Source organism: Tachyglossus aculeatus, chromosome 21 (genome assembly GCF_015852505.1).
Source record: "Tachyglossus aculeatus isolate mTacAcu1 chromosome 21, mTacAcu1.pri, whole genome shotgun sequence".
NCBI classification, from domain to species: Eukaryota; Metazoa; Chordata; class Mammalia; order Monotremata; family Tachyglossidae; genus Tachyglossus; species Tachyglossus aculeatus.
In genome coordinates, this window is record NC_052086.1 from 10,202,072 (window position 1) to 10,225,509 (window position 23,438).

At 49.2% G+C, this 23,438-nt stretch overlaps 1 protein-coding gene across 5 annotated transcripts in view; it reads left to right on the forward strand.

Annotated features, from left to right (window-relative positions):
* Nucleotides 1-23,438, forward strand: part of UNKL (unk like zinc finger) — a 63,677-nt gene that overhangs the window by 27,770 nt on the left and 12,469 nt on the right. For 3 of the 5 annotated variants that reach the window (XR_005455383.1, XR_005455382.1, XM_038763477.1), the window contains exons 6-12: nucleotides 609-726; nucleotides 2,467-2,551; nucleotides 6,381-6,523; nucleotides 11,900-12,088; nucleotides 16,996-17,058; nucleotides 20,600-20,777; nucleotides 23,210-23,254. Coding sequence is in view for 1 of the 5 variants with exons in the window: in XM_038763477.1 (XP_038619405.1) it covers nucleotides 609-726; nucleotides 2,467-2,551; nucleotides 6,381-6,523; nucleotides 11,900-12,088; nucleotides 16,996-17,058; nucleotides 20,600-20,777; nucleotides 23,210-23,254 (821 nt within the window). In the remaining 4 variants the exon portion in view is untranslated. The remainder of the gene's footprint in view (nucleotides 1-608; nucleotides 727-2,466; nucleotides 2,552-6,380; nucleotides 6,524-11,899; nucleotides 12,089-16,995; nucleotides 17,059-20,599; nucleotides 20,778-23,209; nucleotides 23,255-23,438) is intronic. The other 2 variants (XR_005455384.1, XR_005455385.1) reach the window with 2 other exon arrangements.

Sequence of the window (23,438 nt, forward strand, 5' to 3'; positions counted from 1 at the left end):
TTAATCCCCATTTTACAGATGAGGTCACTGAGGTCCAGGGAGCAGCGTGGCCTAGTGGATAGAGCCCAGGCCGGAGAGTCAGAGGGACATGGCTTCTAATCCCGGCTGTGCCACTTGTCCGCTTCGTGACCTTGGGCGAGTCACTTCACTTCTCTGGGCCTCAGTTCACTCATCTGTAAAATGGGGATTAAGACTGTAAGCCCCATGTGGGACAGGGACTGTGTCGAACCCAATTTGCCAGCACTTAGTACAGTGCCTGGCATATAGTAAGCGCTTAACAAGTACCACAATTATTATTGTCATCATTATTATTATTAAGTGAAGTGACCTGCTGAAGGTCACCCAGCAGATGTGGGGTGGAGGCAGGATGAGAAGCCAAGTCATTCTGACTCCTGTAGGCCCCACTGCTTCCTTCTCGGGTGTCCCTGTGACTTGTGTTCGGAGTCGGAGGTGGAAGATTTGCGTGGGGCGGGGGCGAGCCTCGTGTGGGGGCGAGCCTCGTGCGGGGGCGGGTGGTCGAGCCCCCTCCCCAGCTGCGTGGGTGTTTTGAGATAGGTGAGTGACGTCTCCCTCTCTTGTTTTTCAGTAACTATTTTTCCTCCCGCCAGGTCCACCCCGTGCCCTAACGTGAAACACGGTGATGAGTGGGGCGAGCCTTCCAAATGTGAAAGTGGGGACAACTGTCAGTATTGTCACTCGCGCACCGAGCAGCAGTTTCATCCTGAGGTAAGAGCCGGGCTGCCTGCCCTGCTCCGCTTCCCGCCTTAGGGGACGGACCCCAGCAGCCCTCCCTGCCTTTTCCCCTCCTGGGGGGTTGTCCGCCACCGACTCGGTGAGGTTGGTCAGATCTGGGGACGTGGATAGAGCACGAGCCTGAGAGTCAGAGGGTCTTGGGTTCTAATTCTGGCACTGCCACTTGTCTGCTGTGTGACCTTAGGCATGTCATTTCACTGCTCTGTGCCTAAGTTACCTCATCTGTAAAATGGAGATTGAGACTGTGAGCCCCATGTGGGGACAGGGACCGTGTCCAAACCGATTTCCTTGTGTCCACTCCAGCGCTTAGTACAGTGCTTGCCACATAGTAAGTGCTTAACAAATGCCATTATTTATTATTATTATTATTTTTATTACTAGGACCGCCTTGCAGATAAGAACAAACCTCCCCGCCTGTGTGTCCCCTTACTTAGTGCTCCTTTCAATGTGGGACATTGGCTGTGTTCAATCTGATTAGTTTGTATCTACCCCAGCACTTAGCAATAACAATACTAATTGTTATGATACTTGTTAAGCGCTTACTATGTGCTAGGCACTGTACTAAGCTCTGGGGTAGATACAAGATAATCGGGATGGACACGGTCCCTGTCCCATGTAGGGCTCACAGTCTTAATCCCCATTTTCCAGATGAGGTGACCGAGGCCCAGAGAAGTGAAGCGACACGCCCAGGGTCACACAGCTGACAAAAAGCGGAGCCGGGATTAGAACCCAGGTCCCGACTCCTGGGCCGTGCTTTATCAACTAGGCCAGCTGGCCTGCATTTGCCAGCTAGAGACAGAAGCAGGATAAGAACCTGTTCTCCCCCTCTAGACTGTGAGCTAATTGTGGGCAGGAATGTGTCCATCTGTTGTTATATGAACTCTCCCAAGCGCTTAGTACAGTGCTTTGCACACTGTAAGCACTCAGTAAATCTGATTGAATGAATGAATGGATGAACCTAGGTCTCCTGATTCCCAGAGCAGGGTTCCATCCCCGGGGCCAGCGACAAGGCTGTTCTTCCATTTTTGAGAGAAGTTGGAACTCTCATGGCTCCGATGCGCATGACCCAGAAAACGCTAGGTCGACATTTTGCCACAGGTTCACAGCAAAGGTCTTGCCCGGCAAAATTCCAGTTCTCAAAAGTAGCGGTAACTGGAATTTGTCAAGCACTTACTGTGTGCCAGGCACTGGTCTAAGCTCTGGGGTGGATACAGACAAATCGGGTTGGACCCAGTCCCTGTCTCACATGGAGCGCTCACTCTCAATCCCCACTTTCCAGATGAGGGAACCGAGGCCCAGAGAAGGGAAATGACTTGCTCAGGGCCACACAGCAGACAAGTGGCAGGGCTGGGGCTAGAATCCAGGTCTTTTTGATTGCCAGGCCCAGGCTCTATCTGCTAGGCCCCACTGTTTCTCGCTCTTCTCTGCTGCTTCTCACTATTTCTCTGCTCTGCTCGCTGCCTTAGGTTTTGGGCATCCGCGGGGAGGGCAGAGGGCACCTGCAATTTTCTTCACCACAAAGCCAGAAGCTCTGGCCAACAGGTGAACCTCCATATCTTTGGCCAAAACCTGCTGCCCCAGACAAGGGAACCCCCCCCCCCACCGCCACCACCGCTTCCACCCCCAAGGCATTTCTGGGTCCCCGGGAAGTATCTTCCTGCATATCTTTTGCGAGTGGACTCTAAAGGTGTTTCCCTTTCTGTTTGTTCCCAGATCTACAAGTCGACAAAATGCAACGACATGCGGCAAACTGGCTACTGCCCCCGTGGCCCGTTCTGTGCGTTTGCACACGTCGAAAGTAAGTGGGCAGCCAGCCACCCCCTCCCTCGACCCCAGGCCCGGGCACCACGGCGGCTTCGTCACGGGCGTCGTCGGGCAGCCGGGCCTGGAGATGTTTCCGGATGTTCCGGGCCCAGCTCGGTGTGAAGTGACCGGGGACTCCCCAGGAGCCCTCGCTCAGTCCCCCAAAACTCTAAGCTCATTGTGGGAGGGAATGTGACTGCTTATCGGTCTGTTGTCCTCTCCCAAGTCCAGTGCTCTGCACACAGTAAGTGCTCAGTAGATACGACGGGCGGACTGACTGAGCGCAGAGCTCAGTCCGAGACCAGGAGCCCTGGCCCAAGCCACCCCATCCAAGCCATCAGGACAGCAAGGAGCGATAAACGGCGGCCGGATGCTGAAGCATTTCCTCTCTGGGACCAGTGGGATTTATTCATTCATTCGGTTCTATTTATTGAGCGCTTACTGTGTGCAGAGCACTGGACTAAACGCTTGGGAGAGGACAGTAGAACAATAAATAGGCACATTCCCCACCACTGTGAGCTACCGGGACCTGATCAGGCCAGTGGAAAGGCTCCCTTTTCAGTCACCTTCCCGGACAGGGCCAACTTTGGCTCCTGATGGAAGCGTCTCTGCCCCTGCCTGCTACTGGTACCCTCACTCCCCTTGCTCTGTGGAAGGTCTGTCAGGGCGTTGTGTCGTGCCCCTCAGTCGAGGCCTTCTGGGCATCACCCATCTCCACGAAGAAGGACCCAAACAGGGCATGGTGCTGGCTGATCATCTCTGTGGCATTTAAAACCCTCACGACATGCCAGTCCCCGGACTCGGCTCCGTGGTCGATGCCAGGCAGACACCTGGGGCTCACATCTTTCATTCATCCGTTCATTCAGTTGTATTTATTGAGCGCTTACTATGTGCAAAGCGCTGTACTAAGTGCTTGGGAAAGTACAGTATAACAATACACAGACATACTCAGCACTTAGAATAATGCTTTACACATAGTAAGTGCTTAACAAATGCCATCATTATTATTATTATATTGCTGCCTGCAGCAAGCTCACAGTCTAGGAGGGGAGGGAGAGCTGGGATTGACTGCCCGTTTTACAGATGAGGAAACCGAGGCCCGGGGAAGTGACGCGACTAGCCTGAGGTCGCACAGCAAACCCCCGCCTCTAGACTGTAAGCTCGTCGTGGTCAGGGAATGTGTCTGTTTATCGTCCTCTCCCCTGCACCCAGCACAGCGCTCTGCACACAGTAAGTGCTCAACAGGTACCGTCGACTGACTGATGCTGGTGGAGCCAGGATCAGAATCCCGGTCCATGGATTTCCAGGACCGGGTTCTTTTCTTAAATCCCACAGCCTGGCTTGGGGGAGGGGAGGGAAGCAGGGTCAGCCTACAGTTTGCCCATGAGGTACCGGATGGCGAAAAGGGTTGTTGCGGGGAGGACGGCTGGCAAAGCCGGGCAGGGGCAACTGACCTGAGAGCACCCCCTGCCCATTGCCCCCAGAGCTGGGCGAGAGGGGCCAGGCACTGAGGCGCTGATCCCACCCCTGAAATCAGCCAATCATTCAGTGGGATTTATTGATTCCTCCGGTCGGGGGTGGGAGCCAGGCCCAGGCGCCTCTCCGTGTTGGTTGCCCAGGGGCTCAAGGATTCCCTGATGACCGTCAGTCCCCTTCCAGATCACAGACCCTCTCCCGTCCACCTTCACGCCTAGTAGGCAGCGGGAGGGATGGTCCCCTCCACTCCCACTCGTCTGGGCCGGGCCAGGGATTTTCCGCTTGCTTTTCGAGTCGGTTTCGCTCACCCGATAAGGATGCTCAGGGTCCCAGAAGTTAGTTCAAATATCAGAAAAAAAAAAGAAAAAGCAACTCCTCAGTAGTAGAAGATTAGATGCTCCTTACAGGGCTGAAAAAGTCTCAGGTACCTGATGTTCATTCTAAGTGCTTAGCTCTGTACCATATATATACATGCACATGTATAATCTATAATTGTGCTTGTGCACACACACATATATATATGATATATAGATTATGTATATGTATGATCTATAATTGTGCTGGGACATATATATATATATATACACACACACACATATATATCCTGTCGGTTCAACCTTCACAACATCACCAAAATTCACCCTTTCCTCACTGCTGTACTGTATATCTATCTATCTATCTATCTATCTATATATATATACAGTAATCAAGGCAGGATAGGATAAGTGATTATATTAATGTGACAGCAGTTTGGTTGGAGAGGAAAGGGTGAATTTTGGTGAAGTTGTGAAGGTGGAACCGACAGGATATATATATACATGCACAAGCGCAATTATAGATTATACATATGCATGTATAATCTATATATCATACATAAATCTATCGCTATATAAAATAAAATATGTAAAAAAATTTTGCAGCATTCTCACCCGCTTCCCTCCCTTTATAAATATCTATAAAGGATATTTATAGAATCCTTGTCATCTTTTACATTTTAATTCAAGGGGTATAATTACAATAATTTTCCCCCTGAGTGTTAACTGGTAGTAATAGTATTTATTAAGTAGTTACTGGGTGCTGGGTACTGGACTAAGCACTGGGAAAGTACACAGAGGAAGGAATCAGTCATTGACCCTGGCTTTCAAGGGACTCACAGTCTAAGACGATAACAGGGGAGGGGAGAGGGATAGGAGACGGATATGTCAGGAGTGATGAAACAGTAAATCGCTAAAGCATCATAAAACACAATCAATCCTTCAATGGTATTTATTGAGTGCTTACTGTGTGTAGAGCTCTGTACTAAGCGCTTGGGAGAGAACAATATAACAGACACATTCCCTGCCCACAGAGAGCTTAAAGTCTAGAGGGGGAGACAGACATTAATAGACATAAATACATTATGGATATGGACATAAGCACTGTGGGGCCATGTGGGAGGATGAATAAGGGAGCAAGTCAGGGTGACGTGGAAGGAAAGGAAAGGCGGGCTTAGTCAGGGAAGGCCTCTTGGAGAAGATGGGCCTTCAGTAAAGCTTTGAAGGAGGAGAGAGTCCTTTTCTGTCAGATATGAAGAGGGAGGCCATTCCAGGCTAGAGGCAGGATGTGGGCGACAGATTGGCGGCAAGATAGACAAGACAAGCGCTTAATAAATGCCATTATAATAATAATATTAATAATCGAGGTATAGTGAGTAGGTTGGCATTAGAGGAGTAAAGTGTGCAGGCTGGGTTTTAGTTGGAAAGTAGTGAGGTGAAGTGTGAGAGGGCAAGATGATTGACTGCTTTAAAGCTGATGGTAAATAATAATAATGATGGCATTTGTTAAGCGCTTACTATGTGTAAAGCGCTGGGGAGTTACAAGGTGATCAGGTTGTCCACGTGAGGCTCACAGTCTTAATCCCCATTTTACAGATGAGGGAACCGAGGCTCAGAGAAGTGAAGTTACTTGCCCAGGGTCACACAGCAGACATGTGTAAAGAGTTTCTGTTTGGCACGGCAGCTTACAGTCTAGAGGGTGATTTATATACAATGTAGCTAAGACTATACAGTAGAACATATAATGATGATGATGGTATTTAAGTGCTTCCTATGTGCCAAGCACTGTTCTAAGGTAATCAGGTTTTCCCACGTGGGGCTCACGGTCTTAATCCCCATTTTCCAGATGAGGGAACTGAGGCAAAGAGAAGTTAAGTGACATGCCCAAAGTCACACAGCTGATCAGTGGTGGAGCCGGAATAAGAACCCATGACCTGTGACTCCCAAGCACATGCTCTTTCCACTAGGCCACGCTGCTTCTCTTATTTTTTACTACTCTTACAACAGCAATAACTACTCCTATTCCTTCGACAGAAGACCCGCTGAATGTCGTCATGATGCCAACGGGCGGTCAGCCAAAGCCAGCCCACCTGTTCTCCGCCGAGAGCATAGGAATCGCCAATGACTGGAACTGCCACGACTTTAGCTCCTCAAGCAACAACGGGCAACCCAGCAACGTAAGTATTAACAGCCGCGAGCACTGTGGGCCGCCTGCGGCTAGCAAGGGCGCAGCGTCTCTCCTTGGGCCTGGGAATCAGAAGGACGTGGGTTCTATTCCCAGCTCCGCCACGTATCTGCTGTGTAACCTCGGGCGAGTCACTTCCCTTCTCTGGGCCTCAGTGACCTCCTCTGTCAAACGGGGATGAAGACAGTGAGTCCCATGTGGGACATGGATTGGGTCCAACTCGATTAGCTTCTATCTCGCCCGCTGCTTAGAACAGTGCCTGTGACATAGTAAGCGCTTAATAGATACAATAGAACAAAACGAAAGAAATAAAGCCCATTGCTGCCCAACTGTCCATTCAGAAGGAGGTTCCATTTTGGCTCCATTTGGCCACCTCCCCTCAAGGAGAGTAGGGAGGGGAGAGAGGGAGGGACTCGTGACACTTCTGGTCACCCTTGTCCATCGTGAATCCACCAGGGCCAATCAGAAGGTCGCATGAGGAAGCGAAACTGCAGCCCGCCTCCCTGTTTGCGCCCACGAGCCCAACGTAGTTGCCTCTACGCGCCCTGGGTATGTTGGCGTGGGAAAGAATGCCAGTCACCCATTCACCCGCTGTTGGACTCTGAGCCTGGAAGCGTTAGGGCGGACACGTGGCCGGATCCACCTTGTTGCTTTTGGCAGTGTTGGTATTTACTAAGCACAGAGCAAAGCACTGTACTAAGTGCCGGGAAAGACTACCTGGCTAAGAATTGGACGTGGTCCCTGTCCCTTGGGGTGGGAGGGACCGAAAACAGACACATAAGGAGATTTATCCAAACACTAAGAAGACAAGAGATTCCCCAAAACCCCCGAATGATTGCTATTGTCTTATTCTCTGTAGGGCACCTATACCTTATCCATCAGTGGTATTTATTGAGCACTTACTGTGTGCCGAGCCCTGTCGGAGTCCAGTAGTTTATCCGGGACGGCAGAGGATACTCTCCATTCTCAGTTGTTCCGTGGTCCAGTCTCCATAGGAATCCCCGTAATGCATTTCTGTTGGGTCCCTTCCCATTTGGGACACCGACTATCTGTGCATGAGCAGAGGCTGATGCTTCTGACAGTCAATCAGCCAATAAGAGCTGAGCTCCCATGGCCTGCCGAGCACTGTACTAAGCGCTTGGGAATGTACGGTACAATAGAGCCGGTAGATACGTTCCCTGCCTTCAGAGCGTACAGACTAGTGGGGCAGACAGACATTAATTAAGAGGTATCAGAGGGAGACGGGATTATTTTTCCTTTGGTTTCTCTCCTTAATTGTCTGTGGGATTGTTTTATTCTTCTGTCGGGGGGTCAGTTAGTAGGTTAGTGTTAAATGGATCAAAGGGCATTGGCTGACCGTCCCCCCCTCCAACCTTCCATCCCCCCTCCCCGCTGCACTGGGGAAGAGTGCTTTAATTTTCCTCCATTCAGTCTAAATTTGCCTTGCCTTCATGGAATTCCTGCATTTCTCCTCATTTTACACAGTGCCCATTAGTTAATTCCATGGAGAAAAAATCAGTCCCGCCTGCAGTACATTCCAATGAGGGGGTATTAATAGGTCTATAGAATTTGAATTGAAAATTTAAGCACCCATTCCACTTTTTGCACCAATAGTCGTCAAGTGCCTTTTGGGTGTAGTGCACTGAACTAAGCACGTAGGAGAGTCATCAGAAGCCTGTCGTGATCTCTTCCACAAAGCACTGGCAGAACTGTTAAAGATTCTATGTTAAATCCATCAACTTTATCCTTCCCTCTTCCTAACTGTACCCTCCCTCCCCCATGCTATCTTTTTTAATTAAGCTTCCCAAGCCTAGTTGGTAACGTGGGGAAGATTAGTAAAACTGATTCAGTTATTTTTGAGGAACTTCAGATTTACAGATGGGTGTCTCTTTGTGGGACGCAAATCACAGTTTATGCTCTAGGATCTAACAGTCATAATCACAGTGCTGCTGCTGCTGATGGTGGTGGAATTTATCAAGCACTTACTATGTGCTAAGCACTGGGGTAGAAGTCGGATCCAGTCACTGTGCCTTATAAGGCTCACAGTCTAAGTAGGAGAGAGATTAATAATAATAATAATAGTACTTGTTAAGGGCATACTATGTGCCAAGCACTTTTCTAAGCACTGGAGCAGATACAAGTTAATCAGGTGGGACACAGACTCTGTCCCACATGGGGCTCACACTCTTACTAGGTTTTAGATTAGGTTTTGAATCCCCATTTTACAGATGAGGAAACTGAGACCCAGAGGAGCAAAGTGACTTGCCCATTGTTCCCCAGCAGTCTGGCCAGGACTCTTGACTCCCAGGCCCAGTATCTTCCCACTAGGCTACCTGGCCTCCCAAGGTAAAATGGTTAGAGGATGGCTAGTGGCCAAAGTTTAAGATGCCATTAGAAAAATCACACCAGCCCTTTTAAGGTGTGTTTCTATTTTAGGATGGGGTTACTGTTTCGAATACCCTAGAGCATTGTGAGTTTATTGTCATGCCCCCAGTTTCGCTCCCCGCCACAAGCTCGCCAGGGAGTTTGGTGGTCCAGGTCCACCTTTATAGTGGTTTCACCAGCTCTGGAAGGAAACTGATGACTCTCTACTGTTGGGGGATGGGGAAGGGATTTCTTTCACTCCTCCCCCAGTCAGCACACCCCTCCCTTCCTTTTAACAAAATCCAAAGATCCCACCAGCCCCAGAAACTGTTAATGCAACGTTCTGCATTTCGCTCTGCATCCCAACACCAAAAAAAGAAGAGAGTGGAGAGGACCTGGGAACAGTGTGGCCTATGGCCTAGATAGCTGTCCACTGAAAAATTCCAATTCCGATAGCAGAGCTTAGACAGAGGCCCAGTGTCTGGTGATCCCTGGGGGCCGGAGCGGGTGAGAACGCGACTCAGGGACTCCGTCGACTGGAGTGGAAGACAGTTCTCCTTTCCATTTGGCTGCGTTTCTCCTCGGGTTAAGCCGGCGGGCATTGAGGACCACCCCGGTGACCAGTAGAAAGGCAGGTTGTCGGAGTCCCGCTCCCAGGCCCGATGACCCTGATGTCGGCCCGTGCGCCCCATCAGTGTGAAAGATCAGGTCCCCGCGCGGCTTCCTGTGGGGACGTCGGGTGGGCCTGAGGACCGGGCTGGCTTCTTAGTCCCCCACCCAACCTTTAACTCCAGAGCAGTGGAGTCTCCTCACAATTCCCTGTTGTTCTCCCCCACGTCCCCCCGCCAACACACACATGCGCACACTTCCAAAGAGTGGGTGCTTTTCCAGTTCAACCACTGCCACCCCCGCAGATAGGGTGCCCTGGGCTGCCACCCCACTTGCTTACCATGTGACACCAGGCCTGCATGTGCATCATCATCATCATCAATCGTATTTATTGAGCGCTTACTATGTGCAGAGCACTGTACTAAGCGCTTGGGAAGTACAAATTGGCACACCCAAGAGGCACAGGAAAGCCACCTCACTCTAGAAACCGTCACCCCTACCCACTCCTCCTGCTATTTTCCAGTCCCTCGGATGCTGAGGGACAGAAAAACAGTCAAGTAACCTCACCCCCATCCACCGTGCCATTTAGCCTCCAGAATGAGTCGCTGCTGGTTTGGCTCAGCGATGGAGCAGACAAGGTCTGTTCAATTCCTGTTTTGATACTTCCAAATCCAATGAGCAGTCTGTCTCAGATACCTCTCACCTGGGCTTGTCTTCTTGAAAGAGGTCATCTTTCTGTCCAGAAGGAGCCAATATCGTCTTCACTTTGCAGTTCTGGTTCCTAATGTACACGGGGCAAATCATTCAATCAGTAATAATAAGAGTAATAATAAATATAGTGGTATTTGGTAAGCCCTTACTAGGTAGCAAGTACCGTAGTAAATGCTGGGGTCGATACACAGTTCCTGTCCCATGTGGGGCTCATCGACTAATGGGGAGGGAGGACTGGTAATGAATCCCTATTTTACAGGGGAGGAAACTGAGGCCCAGAGAAGTTGTTGCTTTGCCTGATGTCATACAGCAAGCAAGCGATGGAGCAGCGACTAGAAGACAGTTGCTCTGACTCTCAGGCCCAGCCTCTGTCTAGACTGAGCCCGTTGTTGGGTAGGGACCGTCTCTATGTGTTGCCGGCTTGTACTTCCCAAGCGCTTAGTATAGTGCTCTGCACACAGTAAGCGCTCAATAAATACGATTGAATGAATGAATGAATGTCTCCTAGGCCTGCTGATTCTGCGGCTTATAATAATAATAAAATTGTGGTATTTAAGTGCTTGCTATGTTCCAGGCACTGTATTAAGCACTGTATTGAGCACTGTCCCTCAGAGGGCTCACAGTCTTAATCCCTATTCTACATATGGGGTAACTGAGGCCCAGAGAAGTGAAGGGACTTGGCGACTTGGCCAAGGTCACACAGCAGACGAGTGGCAGAGCTGGGAATCGAACCCAGGTTCTTCCGCCTTCCAAGCCTGGGCCCTAGCCACTACGTCATGCTGCTTCTCCGTGAGTGGAAAACTGTACTGAGCTTCTGGGGGAGTCAGATGGCTTTAGAAAGCAACATCTCTGCCCTCAAGGCCAAGTGTCAACTAAGCAACACCAGGCGGGTGACTGTTTAATATGATGGGCCGAAACAACCCACCCTCGTTCAAAACGAGGGTGATTTGATTCCAACTGAAAGAGCCCCGGAGAAGGAGTGTAGCCTAAGGGATAGAGAACTGTCCCGGGAGTCAGAGGACCTGGGTTCTAATCCGAGCTCCGCCACTTGTCTGTTCTGTGACTGGGCCAGTCACTTCGCTCCTCTGGGCCTCAGTGACCTCATCTATAAAACGGGGATTAAGACCGTGAGCCCCATGTGGGACAGGGACTGTTTCCAACTGTGATTAGCTCTTATCTACCCCAGTGTCAAGTGTAGTACTTAACAAATAACAAGAGTAGTAAAATAAGACTATTAAAACAAATAGTAAAATAAGTGTAGTAAATAACACTTAACAAGTGTAGTGCTTAACAAATACCCTGAAAAAAAGTCCCACCCAATTCTGCGTATATTATCATTATTATTATTGAATTAGGTGATTACTACGTGTCCAGCAGTTTTCGAAGCCCTGGGGTAAGTACAACTTAAATCAGACACGGTTCCTGTCCTACGTGATGCTCGCAGTCTATGTAGGAAGGAGAAACAGGCGTTGGTTGACTCCTTATTTTACAGATTTCCTGTCTTCCACATTTAAAATCTGGGTCGTAGCATTGCATTTGCATTTTGTTCCTGTCGAGTTTACGATCTATACTGCGTGTGTTTTTTAATTATTATTATTATTTTTTATTATTTTATTTTACAAAGCTTGAGTAGCATGGAAAGCGTCGGGCCAACGTCTGGTTTCTTTTCTGTATTCTTCTTCAGATCTCGTGTTCCAATAACCCAGCAGTGACCTCCAGCGCTGCTAGCAGTAGTCCCCTGTCACCCATTGGACCCCCTTGTAGGCAGAGGTCATTAGCAAACGGGGCCCTGTGTTCCGATCCCACCACGTCAGTCGTGTCTTCACCGACTTCTAGCTATCCAAAAGCACCGGGGTTTGAACGAGAGGACCAGGTAGGTCAATGAGCGGGGCCGCCACCGGCGAACCGAGTCACAGAAGTGGGGGCCGCACCCTTCCGATGGAACCGAGGGCATGAGCCCTTTCAAGGGGCTGCTCTCAGTGCCGGCGGGAAAGTCGGAACGACGGCGCTGAGCTGCCCAAAATGTGTTTCCAAAAAAAAAAAAAATCACAGTTAACCCACTCATCTGAGACGCAAACCTCTTCAAGATTCATCACTTTTCCACTTTTCCAAATTTAAATAAAGCTGGATTTGACTTTGGGGAGATGAGTGGCAGTGACAGGGATAATAATTAATCATTGAGGTATTTGTTAAACGCTTACTATGTACCAGGCACTGTACTAAGCGCTGGGGTAGATACAAGCAAATCGGGTCAGACACAGTCCCTGTTCCACATGGGGTCACGGTCTCAATCCCCCTTTTACAGTCGGAGTAACTGAGGCACAGGGAAGTGAAGCGACTTACCGGCAGACAAGGGGTGAAGTCAGGATTAGAACCCATGACCTTCTGACTCCCAGTCCCGGACTCTATCCATTATGTCATGCTGCTTCTCTAAGCTGGTGGTGGTAGTGATGGTGGTAGTGCTGGTAAACTCGTTATGGGCAGGGAATGTGTCTGTTTTGTTATATCGTCCTTTCCCAAGCGCTTAGTACAGTGCTATGCACACGAAAAGTGCTCAGCAAATACGATCGACTGAAAAGTATTGAGCATCCTCTAAGTACAGTGCAGTTAATCAATCAGTGGTATTTATTGAGCACTTACTGTGGCAGGGTACCATACTGAGCATTTGGGAGACTTAAATAGACTGTAGGCGGGGAACAGTGTCTACTAAATCTGTCCTGTCTTCTCTCCCAAGCTTAGTGAGTGCTTCGCACATAGTGAGTGCCCAATAAATACCATCGATCGATTCCAATACGATAGGGTTGGTGGACACAGCCTCAAGGAGCTTACAGTCTGATAGCGGAGACAGACATTAATATAAATTACAGGTAAGGGAAGCAGCTTAAGTGTAAGATTTATTCATTCAGTTCTGTTTATTGAGTGCTTACTGTGTGCAGAGCACTGTATTAAGCACTTGGGAAAGTGCAACACAACAATAAACAGTGACTTTCCCCACCCACAACAAACTTACAGTCTAGAGGATTGTATGGATATAAGTGCCGTGGGGCTGGGGTGAAGGCCGGTTATTAGTCGGTCAGTCAGTCATATTTATTGAATGCTTACTTTGTGCAAAGAAACAGACTGAGCACTTTGGAGAGTTTAATATAACAGACACATTCCCTGCCCACAGTCTCGAGCGGGAGATTGGCATTAATATAAATAAATGACAGGAATGGACAGAAGTGTGGTGGGGCTGGGAGGGGGGGATGAATAAAGAGAGCAGGTCGGGATGATGCAGAAGGGAATTAAAGAAAAGGACAAGAGGGCTTAGGGAAGGCCTCATGGAGGAGATGAGCCTTCAATAAGAATTTAAAAGGGCGGGGAGAGTCATTTTTTACTTTGTACAGAGTTATTGTACTTAAGTACTTTGTCTATTGAAGTACTTAAGGGATACAGAGTGCATAGGCAACCTGGAAAGGAGGGCCAGAGGAGAGGTTAGTCAGGGGAGGTTTCTTGGAGGAGATGGTATTTTAGTAGGGTTTGAAGGTCGGGAGGGTGATAGGCCATCGGATATGGTGGGGGAAGGAGCTTCAGGCAGCAGGAAAGACTCAAGCAGAGTGTGGGCCGGGGTTACGTGATGGGAGATGAGCCAATGCTCATAACTGAGCGCTCGAGAAAATTTAACAGAGGCATGCGAAATGTCCCCCTTGGTTCGCAAGGAGTTTCCGGGGAATGGAGGAAAAAGCGAATTGGCTTCGTGACTGAACTGACAGAAGACCGATAGGAATAATTGGAATAGATAGGAATAATAGTAATAAAGGAATAATAATATAATGAATATTTAAGTGCTAGAGGGGCCGGGTGTGCTGATAAGGGGCCCAGCCTCCTTAGGCTTCGGTTCGCGGGTCTTCCAGCCCAGAGGAACGTGACCCAGGAGGCTTGTGGCTGTTTGCTCATGTTAGCCACCAAGCATGTAGCTTTGTAGGAGGTTGATCAGTATTCTGGCTTTTTTTGTTGGTTTGCAGGTGTACTTAATTATAATAATAATCATAATGGTATTCATGAAGAGTGAAGTACTAGAAACATTGTGTGGCCTAGTGGACAGAGCCCAGGGCTGGGAATCCCAAGGGCCTGGGTTCTAATCCCAGCTCCACCACGTGTCTGCTGTGTGACCTGGGGCGAGTCACTGCACTTCTCTGGGCCTCAGCTGTTAAGTGGGGATTAAGACTGTGAGCCCCATGTGGGACGTGGGCTGTGTCCAACCTGATTAGCTTGTATCTACCCCAGAACTTAATACAGCTCTTGGTACATAGGAAGTGCTTAACAAATACCATAAAGAAAAAAACTTCTTATTTTTTGCTAAGCCCTGAGACAGATACCGGATAATCAGGTCAGGCACAGGTCCTGCCCCAACTGGGGCTCAGAGTCTCAGGGGGAGGGAGAACAGGTATCGAGGCCTCATTTTAGAGATGTGGAAACCGAGGCCCAGAGAAGTTCAGTGACTCACCCAAAGTTACATGACAGGCAAGCAGCGGGGCTGGGATCAGAACCCAGGTGTCCTCATGCCCGGGCCCGGGCCCTTTCCGCTAGGGTTCAGCCACTTTTCCAGCTCGGCTCAGTTGCTTACTTGTCCTCTGTCCTGGCCTTCTGAATGAGGTCACTCCCAGACAGTTCTCTTGTCACCAATCCAAATAATAATAATAATGGTATTTGTTAAGCACTTATTTTGTCCCAGTCACTGTACTAAGCGCTGGGTTAGATACAAGCAAATTGAGTTGGACACAGTCCCTGCCCCACATGGTACTCTCAGTTTTAATTCCTGCTTTTATAGCTGTGGTAACTGAGGCCTAGAGAAGTAAACAAACTTGCCTACGGTCACACAGCAGATGAGAGGCAGAGCCGGGATGGGAACCGATGTCCTTCTGACTCCCAAGCCCAAGCTCCTAGCATTAGACCATGCCGCCCTTTGGGCCGGGGCCTTCACTTTTCCTCAAGTGCTTCGTCCTGCAGCCTAAACACGTGACCCCCTCCTGGGGAATACTCTAAGGGCGAAGCCACACAGAATTAAAAGGGAAATTTCATTCTAGTCACATCCAGGTGCTCGTCTCGCCGCTCCTCAGATGTCAAGTGGACAATTCCTGTCACGTACTGTAGACACTTGGCTGGAGGTAGACTTGGAAGTTGCCAGAACAACTGAGTTCTGCAGTGTCTGTTGTGGGGTTTAACTGTTGCGTTCACATCCCTTCTCTCCTTTCTTTTTCTCTGTTTTTATTTTTTGCTAGAATAGTAGCCAAATAACCGATAAATTGCGGTGTTTCAGTGTTTTCCCAAGGGCCAGAATATCTGCCACTTTATCAACCATCAACAAAACCCAATCCAGCGTTGGGTTGTTATGCGTTTATTACATGCCAGACATTGTTCCAAGCACTGGGGTAGATACAAGAAATCTTGTTGGACACAGTCCCTGTCCCACATGAGGCTCCCAGCCTTAATCCCCATTTTACAGATGAGGGAACTGAGGCACAGAGAAGCAGGGTGACCTAGTGGATAGAACGCGGGCCTGGGAGTCAGAAGGACCTGGGTTCTAATTCCGGCTCTGTCGCTTATCTGCTGTGGGACCTTGGGCAAGTCATTTTACTTCTCTGGGCCTCGGTTCCCTCAGCTGTAAAATGGGGATTAAGACTGTGAGCCCCATGTGAGACAGGGACTGTGGCCAACCCAATCACCTTGTAGCTACCCTAGGGCTTAGTACAGTGCCTGGCACTTCATAAGCACTTAACAGTTACCATAGTTAGGCAAAGTGACTTGCCCGAGGTCACACAGCAGATATGTGGTGGAGCCGGGATTAGAACTCAGGTCCTTCTGACTCTCAGGCCCGTTCTCTATCCGCAAAGACCCCCGACCTTTGAAAAGGCCGTCTCACCAGTTCTCCAACCTTGGGACTCAGTTTGGTTGCAGGGAGAGTCAGATTTCACTGGGCTAGGGGGGCGGAAAAGCCCCTATCTTAGTAATTGTATAGTAGTAGTATCTTAGTAATCGTAGTAAATACGATTGATTGATTAATTGCAAATTTTGAGCAGAATGAATTGATGGGGGCCGGGGGAGGCAAGCAGGCTCAAAGGAAAGCTGCTCCTTGAAGACTCAGTTGGGCTCTATTTTAAGGTGGTAGGAGAAAAGGGATTGGAAGCAAAGAATATGAGGAATGAGATGGCATTGCGGGGGTGGGGGTAGTAGTTCCTGGAGAATTGGACCAGATTCCTGCTAGTGCAGGTAGGGAAAAGGGAAAGTGAGCTTGCTGTTCCTCTCCCAGGCCCCATGGAAAGGGGACCAGATCGAGGTTTGCACATGACCTCAGGTTCCAAGCATTTTCATCCACTCTGGTGTTCCATCAGTTCCCGGTGTCCATTTTCCTAATTAAAAAAAAAAAAAAACCCACAAAGGACCGGTAACAATAATAATAATTCTGGTATTTGTTAAATGTTACTATGTGACAGGCACTGTACTAAGCGCTGGGGTGGATATAAGCGGATCGGGTTGGACACAGTCCCTGTCCTGCAGAGGGCTCACAGTCTTAATCCCCATTTTACAGATGAAGGAAATGAGGCACAAAGAAGTTATGATTTTCCCAAGGCCCCATAGCCGACAAGTTACAGATTAGAACTCATGACCTTCTGACTCCCAGGCCCTTGTTCTACAAATGGCCCACGCAGGATGTTGAAAACTGCAAATCCGATTTTCTCTGGCATGGATTTCTCTACCTCTAGTTTAACGTCGGGACAACTTGGTGTTTTTGCTTTGCAGGCAAAACAGAGAAGTTTGTCAAATGAGAGTAACCAGAAAATCAGTGAACAAGACAATAAACAGGTACTGACAATGGGAAAGGCATTTGCATTCTTACCAATCCTGGGCTCATTCATTCATTCATTCATTCAATTGTATTTATGGAGTGCTTACTGTGTGCAGAGCACTGTACTAAGCGCTTTGGAGAGTATGATACAACAATAAACAGATGCATCCCCTGCCCACAACAGGTTTACAGTTTAAAGCCGGGGTGACAGACATCAATATAAATAAATAAAATTGCAGATATGTACAGATTGAAAAACAGCATGGCTCAGTGGAAAGAGCCCGGGCTTGGGAGTCAGAGGTCATGGGTTCTAATCGCAGCTCCACCCCTTGTCAGCTGTGTGACTTTGGGCAAGTCACTTCACTTCTCTGTACCTCAGTTGCCTCATCTGTAAAATGGGGATTAAGACTGTGAGCCCCACATGGGACAACTTGATTACCTTGTATTCCCCCCCTGGTGCTTAGAACAGTGCTTGGCACACAGTAAGTGCTTAACAAATACCATTATTATTAAGTGCTGGGGGGCTGGTGTTTGGGGGGAAGAGTAAAGGGAGCAAGTTATAGGTGATAGGTGGGCCTTCAGTAAGGCTTTGAAGTTGGGGAGAGTCATTGTCTGTTAGATTTGAGGAGGGAGGGCATTCCAGGCTAGAGCTGGGCCATGAGATAGAGGCACAGTGAGAAGGTTAGCACTAGAGGAGCGAAGTATGTGAGCTGGTTTGTAACTGGAGGGAAGTGAGGTGAGGTAGGAGGAGGCAAGATTGTGGACTGCTTTAAAGCCAATGGTGAGGAGTTTTTATTTGGTGTGGAAGAGGATGGGAGGTTTTTGAGGAACAGGGTGATATGTTCTGAGCGTTTTTGTAAACAAATGACGCGGGCAGCAGAGTGATCTATGGACTAGAGTGGAGAGAGACAGGAGACTGGGAGGGCAGCAAGGAGGTTGACAGAATAATCCAGGCAGGTTAGGATGAGGGATTTTATTAGCAGGGTAGCAGTTTGGATGGAGAGGAAAGGTTGGATTTTAGCAAAGTTGTGAAGGTGGGACTGACAAGATTTAGGGATGGATTGAATATCTGGGTTGAATGACAGACGAATAAAGGAAAACACCAAGGTTACAGTTTTGTGAGTTGGGGAGGATGGTGGTGCCATCTACAGTGATATCTCAGAGAATCTCAGTCAGAGGGAGGACAGGGTTTGGGTGGGAAGATAAAGAGCTGTGTTTTGGACATGTTAAGTTTGAGGTGATGGGAGGACATCCAAGTAGACATGCCTTGAAGGCAGAAGGAGATGCGAGACCGCAGAGAGAAGGAGAGCGATTGGGGCTGGAGATGGAGATATTTGTGTCATTCGCATAGTGGTGGTAGTTGAAGCCATGGGAGTGAATGAGTTCTCCAAGGGGGAGTGGGTGCGGATGGAAACTAGAAGGGGACCCGGAACTGAGCCTTGAGGGACTCCCACAGTTTGGGGGTGGGAAGCAGAGGAGGAGCCCGCAAAAGAGACTGAGATTGAGCAGTCAGAGATAGGAGGAGAACCAGGAGAGGACAGGGTTGGTGAAGCCGAGGCTGGATAGCGTTTCCAGGAGAAGGGGATGGTCCACAATGTCGAAGGCAGTTGAGAGGTCGAGGAGGATTAAGAGGGAGTAGAGGCCATTGGATTGGGCAAGAAGGAGCTCATTGGTGACCTCTGAGAGGGCAGTTTCTGTGGAGTGAAGGGGACAGAAGCCAGATTGGAGGGGGTCAAGGAGAGAACTGGAGGAGAGGAACTTGAGACAGCGGGTATAGACAACTCGTTTCAAAGACTTTGGAGAGGAATGGTAGGAGGGAGTTGGGATGATAACCAGATGGAGTTTTGGCATCAAGGGAGGGTTGTTTTAGAATGGGGAAGACATGGGCATGGTGCCTCAAAACTTGGCTTCCGGAGTGTGTTCTAGCCTGTTTAAGCATTTTCCTTAGGAGGCAAATTTGGACACACCGGGGCCCCCACATTAAAGCAAATGTCCTCCAGGTGGCTGTGGGAGGGCAGACCCCCCTCTCGTTTAATAACATCCATGAGCTGGGAAACCAACCTGGTGAGGTGTTGAAGTCTTATCGGAGGATGAAGCAGAAAATTCACTGGGTTAGTCTGAAAATGAGGGGTGATCAAGTCATTCACAGATGGCAGCGCCAAGGAAGCCCAGCCAATCACCAAGTTCTTAAACTTGCCGAGATGCCAGTGGGTATCCAACTTGTGACCCTTTGAATCTTCCAAGAGAGAAATCTCAGAAACCTTAGGGGTCGGGACGAGACAACGCTGTTCATCTCTCCAAACACCACAGTTACCCTTCCTCCTTCCCTGCTCTCCCTTCTCTTTGTCTCTCCCTCCCTTCTCTTCCTCCCCTCCCCTCGCCTCTCTTCCTTCCCTCCTCTCCCTCTCTTCCTCACCTTCCTCTCTCCTCTTCCTTCTTCTCTCCCTCCTCTCACCCTCCCTCCTCATCATCCTCTTACTTCCCCCTCCCACCTCTTTTTTCCTCCCATCCTTCCCTCCTTCCTCTCCCCTCCTCTTCCTCCTCCCTCCCTCCTTTTCTCACTCCCTTCCCATTCCCTGACTGCTTTAATGTTCTTCTGGAGACCTCACTTTTGAAAGTATTTTCCTCGAGAAAAAAAAGAGGGTATTTGGTATCTGCAGCCCCGAGAGGGCGGACCCCGTTTCCAGATGGGGGTGAGATTGGCTCTTAGCAACGGGGACCTCAGAATGAAGTTTTCACTCTGTCCTGGGCCTTTGACCACCCCTCCGACCCCAGTCAGAAGTGTGGGAGAGGTGTAATCATCTCCTGGGGCTGTGGTCGGGAGGGTCCAAGTTTCCCCTTGACCATATTGCATTTTTCTTCATTAACCAGTCAATCAATCAATGCTATTTGCTGGTCAGTTACTCTGGGCAGACCACTGTACTAAATGCTTGGGAGAGGACTCCTTCCCTCTGCTCTACCCCCCTCCCCACAGCACTTGTGTCTATATGTACATGTTTATTATTCTATTTACTTTATTAATGATGTGTATATATAATTCTGTTTATATTGATGCTATTGATGGCTGTCTATTTGTTTTGTTTTGTTGTCTGTCTCCCCCTTCTAGACTGTGAGCCCGTTATAGGGTAGGGATTGTCTCTATCTGTTGCCAGATTGTACTTTCCAAGCGCTTAGTACAGTGCTCTGCACACAGTAAGCGCTCATTAAATACGATTAATGAATGAATGAATAACAGTAGAACAGAGCTGGTAGACACACTTCCTGCCTAAAACAGAATTGTCAATCAGTAGTACTTACTGAGCACTTATAGGACAATGCAACAGAGTTGATAGATAAGTTACCTAGGTTGTGTAAGCTCGATGTGGGGAGAAACATGCCTACCAACTCTGTTAGACTGTCCTCTCCCAAGTGCTTAGTCCAGTGTCCTGCATCCAGTAGGCGCTCAATAAATGCTACCGACGATATCCCCCCACCCCCCAGGCGTCGCGTGTCAAAGTCCCTCGAACCGTCTCCTATTCAAAGTGCACTTAATGATTTTCATTTCGCATTTTTAAACAGAGCCACCACAGTGTGTTTGCAGTGGCCGATCCACTTGCTTCTAGCGTAACATCCAGTATAACTTCGAGTCTGGCTTCCAGTATTGGATCGGACAGCTCAAATCCCACCACCCTGTCCGCCGTCAACCCCAAAGCTCTCCCCTTCTGCCCTTCGAATGATATGGTCGAGCCAGTAATAGGTAAGTCCAAGGTGCTTCCTCTTTTATATTTATTTTTTTGCTTTGCTTTTTTCGTTTTGCATTTATGCCCTACCTGTTCATGTTTTTTCTGGGGTGATGCTGTCTGTTTTTGTGGGTTTATTTTTTCCTAATCTGCTTGTTTACTGTGTGCAGTGAATGTGTCTGTCTATTGTTGTACTCTCCCAAGTGCTTAGCAAAAGGCCGTGCACACAGAAAGTGCTCAGTAGATATGATCGAATGAATGAAAAATTGAATCCCATACCTGTCCCGCCCTCAGGATAAAGCTGAGAGGTGGACCTCTGACTGCTTTCTCTGCTCTTCTCTGGCGTGGGGAGAGACAGGAGACAGGGAGGTCAGCAAGGAAGCTGACAGTAGTCACAGCGGGAGAGGATGAGTGATTGTACTAACATGTTAGCAGTTTGGATGGACAAGGAGAGGGCGGATTTTAACAGCATCACGAAGGAAGAACCTTAGGATTTGGTGACAGACTGAATATGCGGGTTGAGTGAGAGAGATGAGTCGAGGATGATGCCAAGGTTGTGAGATGGGGAGGGTGGTCTGTGATGATGGGAAAGGCGGTGGGAGGGCAGGGTTTGGGTGGGAAGGTGAGGAGTTCTGTTTTGGGTAGGTGAAATTGGAGGTTTTGGCAGGATATCCAAGTAGAGATATCCTGAAGGCAGGCGGAAATCTGAGACTGATGAGAAAGAGAGAGGTCAGGGCTGGAATCATCCGCCTGGAGATGGTAGTTGAAGCCAAGATTGTGAGTGCCGATGGAGAAGGGAAGGGTAAGAAGCGTGACCTAGTGGATGGAACATGGGCATGGGTGTCAGAAGGACCTGGGTTCTAATCCTCGCTCCACCATATGTCTGCCTTGTGACCTGTGTGTGCACTGAGCCCCACGTGGCTCAGTGGCAAGAGCCCGGGCTTGAGAGTCAGAGGTTTTAATCCCGGCTCCGCTGTTTGTCAGCTATGGGACTTTGGGTAAGTCACTTCACTTCTCTGGGCCTCAGTGACCTCATCTGTAAAATGGGGATTAAGATTGTGAGCCCTATATAGGACAACCTGATCACCTTGTATCACCCCAGCGCTTAGAACAGTGCTTTGCACATAGTAAGCGCTTAACAAATACCAAAATTATAGAGAAGCAGCGTGGCTCAATGGAAAGGGGACGGGCTTGGGAGCCAGAGCTCACAGGTTCGAATCCTGACTCTGCCACCTTTTCAGCTGTGTGACTTGGGGGAGAGTCACTTCACTTCTCTGTGCCTCAGTGACCTCATCTGGAAAATGGGAATGAAGACTGTGAGCCCCACTTGGGACAATCTGATCACCTTGTATCCTCCCCAGCACTTAGAACAGTGCTTTCCACATAGTAAGCACTTAACAAATGCTTAACAAACAAACCTTGAGCAAGTCACTTAACTTCTCTGCGCCTCAGTTACATCAATCATCCGTAAAATGGGAATAAGACTGTGAGCCCCATGTGGGACAGGGACTGTATCTAACCCGATTAGCTTGTATCTACCCCAGCGCTTAGTTCAGCACCTGGTACATAGTAAGCGGCTTAACAAATACCATTTAATAAAAGGTGAGAGGGAGTACCCAGAGATGAGGCTTGAGGGGCTTCCCTTCCTCAGCTAGGGGTTGGGGGGCAGAAAAGGAGCCCACGAAAGAGACTGAGAAGGAGCGACCAGAGAGATAGAAGAACCAGGAGGGGACAGTGACTGTGAAGCCCCAAGGTTGGATAATGTTTCCTGGAGAAGAGAAGGGGGCGGTCCACAGGGTCAAAAGCAGCTGAGCAGTCAAGCAGGATTAGGATAGAGTAGAGGCCAGTGGATTTGGCAAGAAGGAGATCAGTACAGTGCTTGGCATATAGTAAGCACTTAACAAATACCATTGTTGTGATCGTCATCGTTATTATTATTGTTCCAGTACAGAATAGTTGGTAGACATGATACGTGCTCTCAAGGAATTTATAGTGTTTTAGGCTCCCACTTTGTGCCATGCACTGTGCTCCGGCACTGAGTTAGATACAGGATAATCAGGTCAGACACAGTCCCTGCCCCACGCGGGGCTCCCAATCTAAGGGGGAGGGAGAGCCCGTTATTGGGTAGGGTTTGTCTCTGTCTGTTGCCGAATTGTACTTTCCAAACGCTTGGTACAGTGCTCTGCACACAGTAAGCGCTCAATAAATACGACGGAATGAATGAACAGGGATCGAATCCCCATGTTATAGAGGGTGGGGGAAACAGGCCCAGAGAAGCGAACCGACTTGCCCACGGTCACACAGCAAGGCGGGGGCCCCGAGGGGCAAGGCCGCGGGGTGGACGATGCCAGTGGGGTGGGGGGCCAGAGGGCATGGGGGGTCAGCAGGGAGTGGGTTGGGGGGCTGTAGAGCTCCAGCTCAGTCAGTGACATAGCTGTTCCTTCTCCAGGTGAAGAGCAGGAAGATCCAGAAAGCGGTGACCTGAGTGTGACAAGTAAGCTCCCGTTGGGTCGTCTAGCCCCGGCCCTGGCATCTTGCCTTTCAGTCTCCTTCCTGTCCTGGGTGGTCCCGGCCCTCCTCCCCTCTCCCTCCTCCTCCTCCTCCCCCATCGACACCCTTTACTGAGCATGGATGGGTGGGTGACAGCGCCGGGCACGGCTGGCATGACCCCGAAAGCA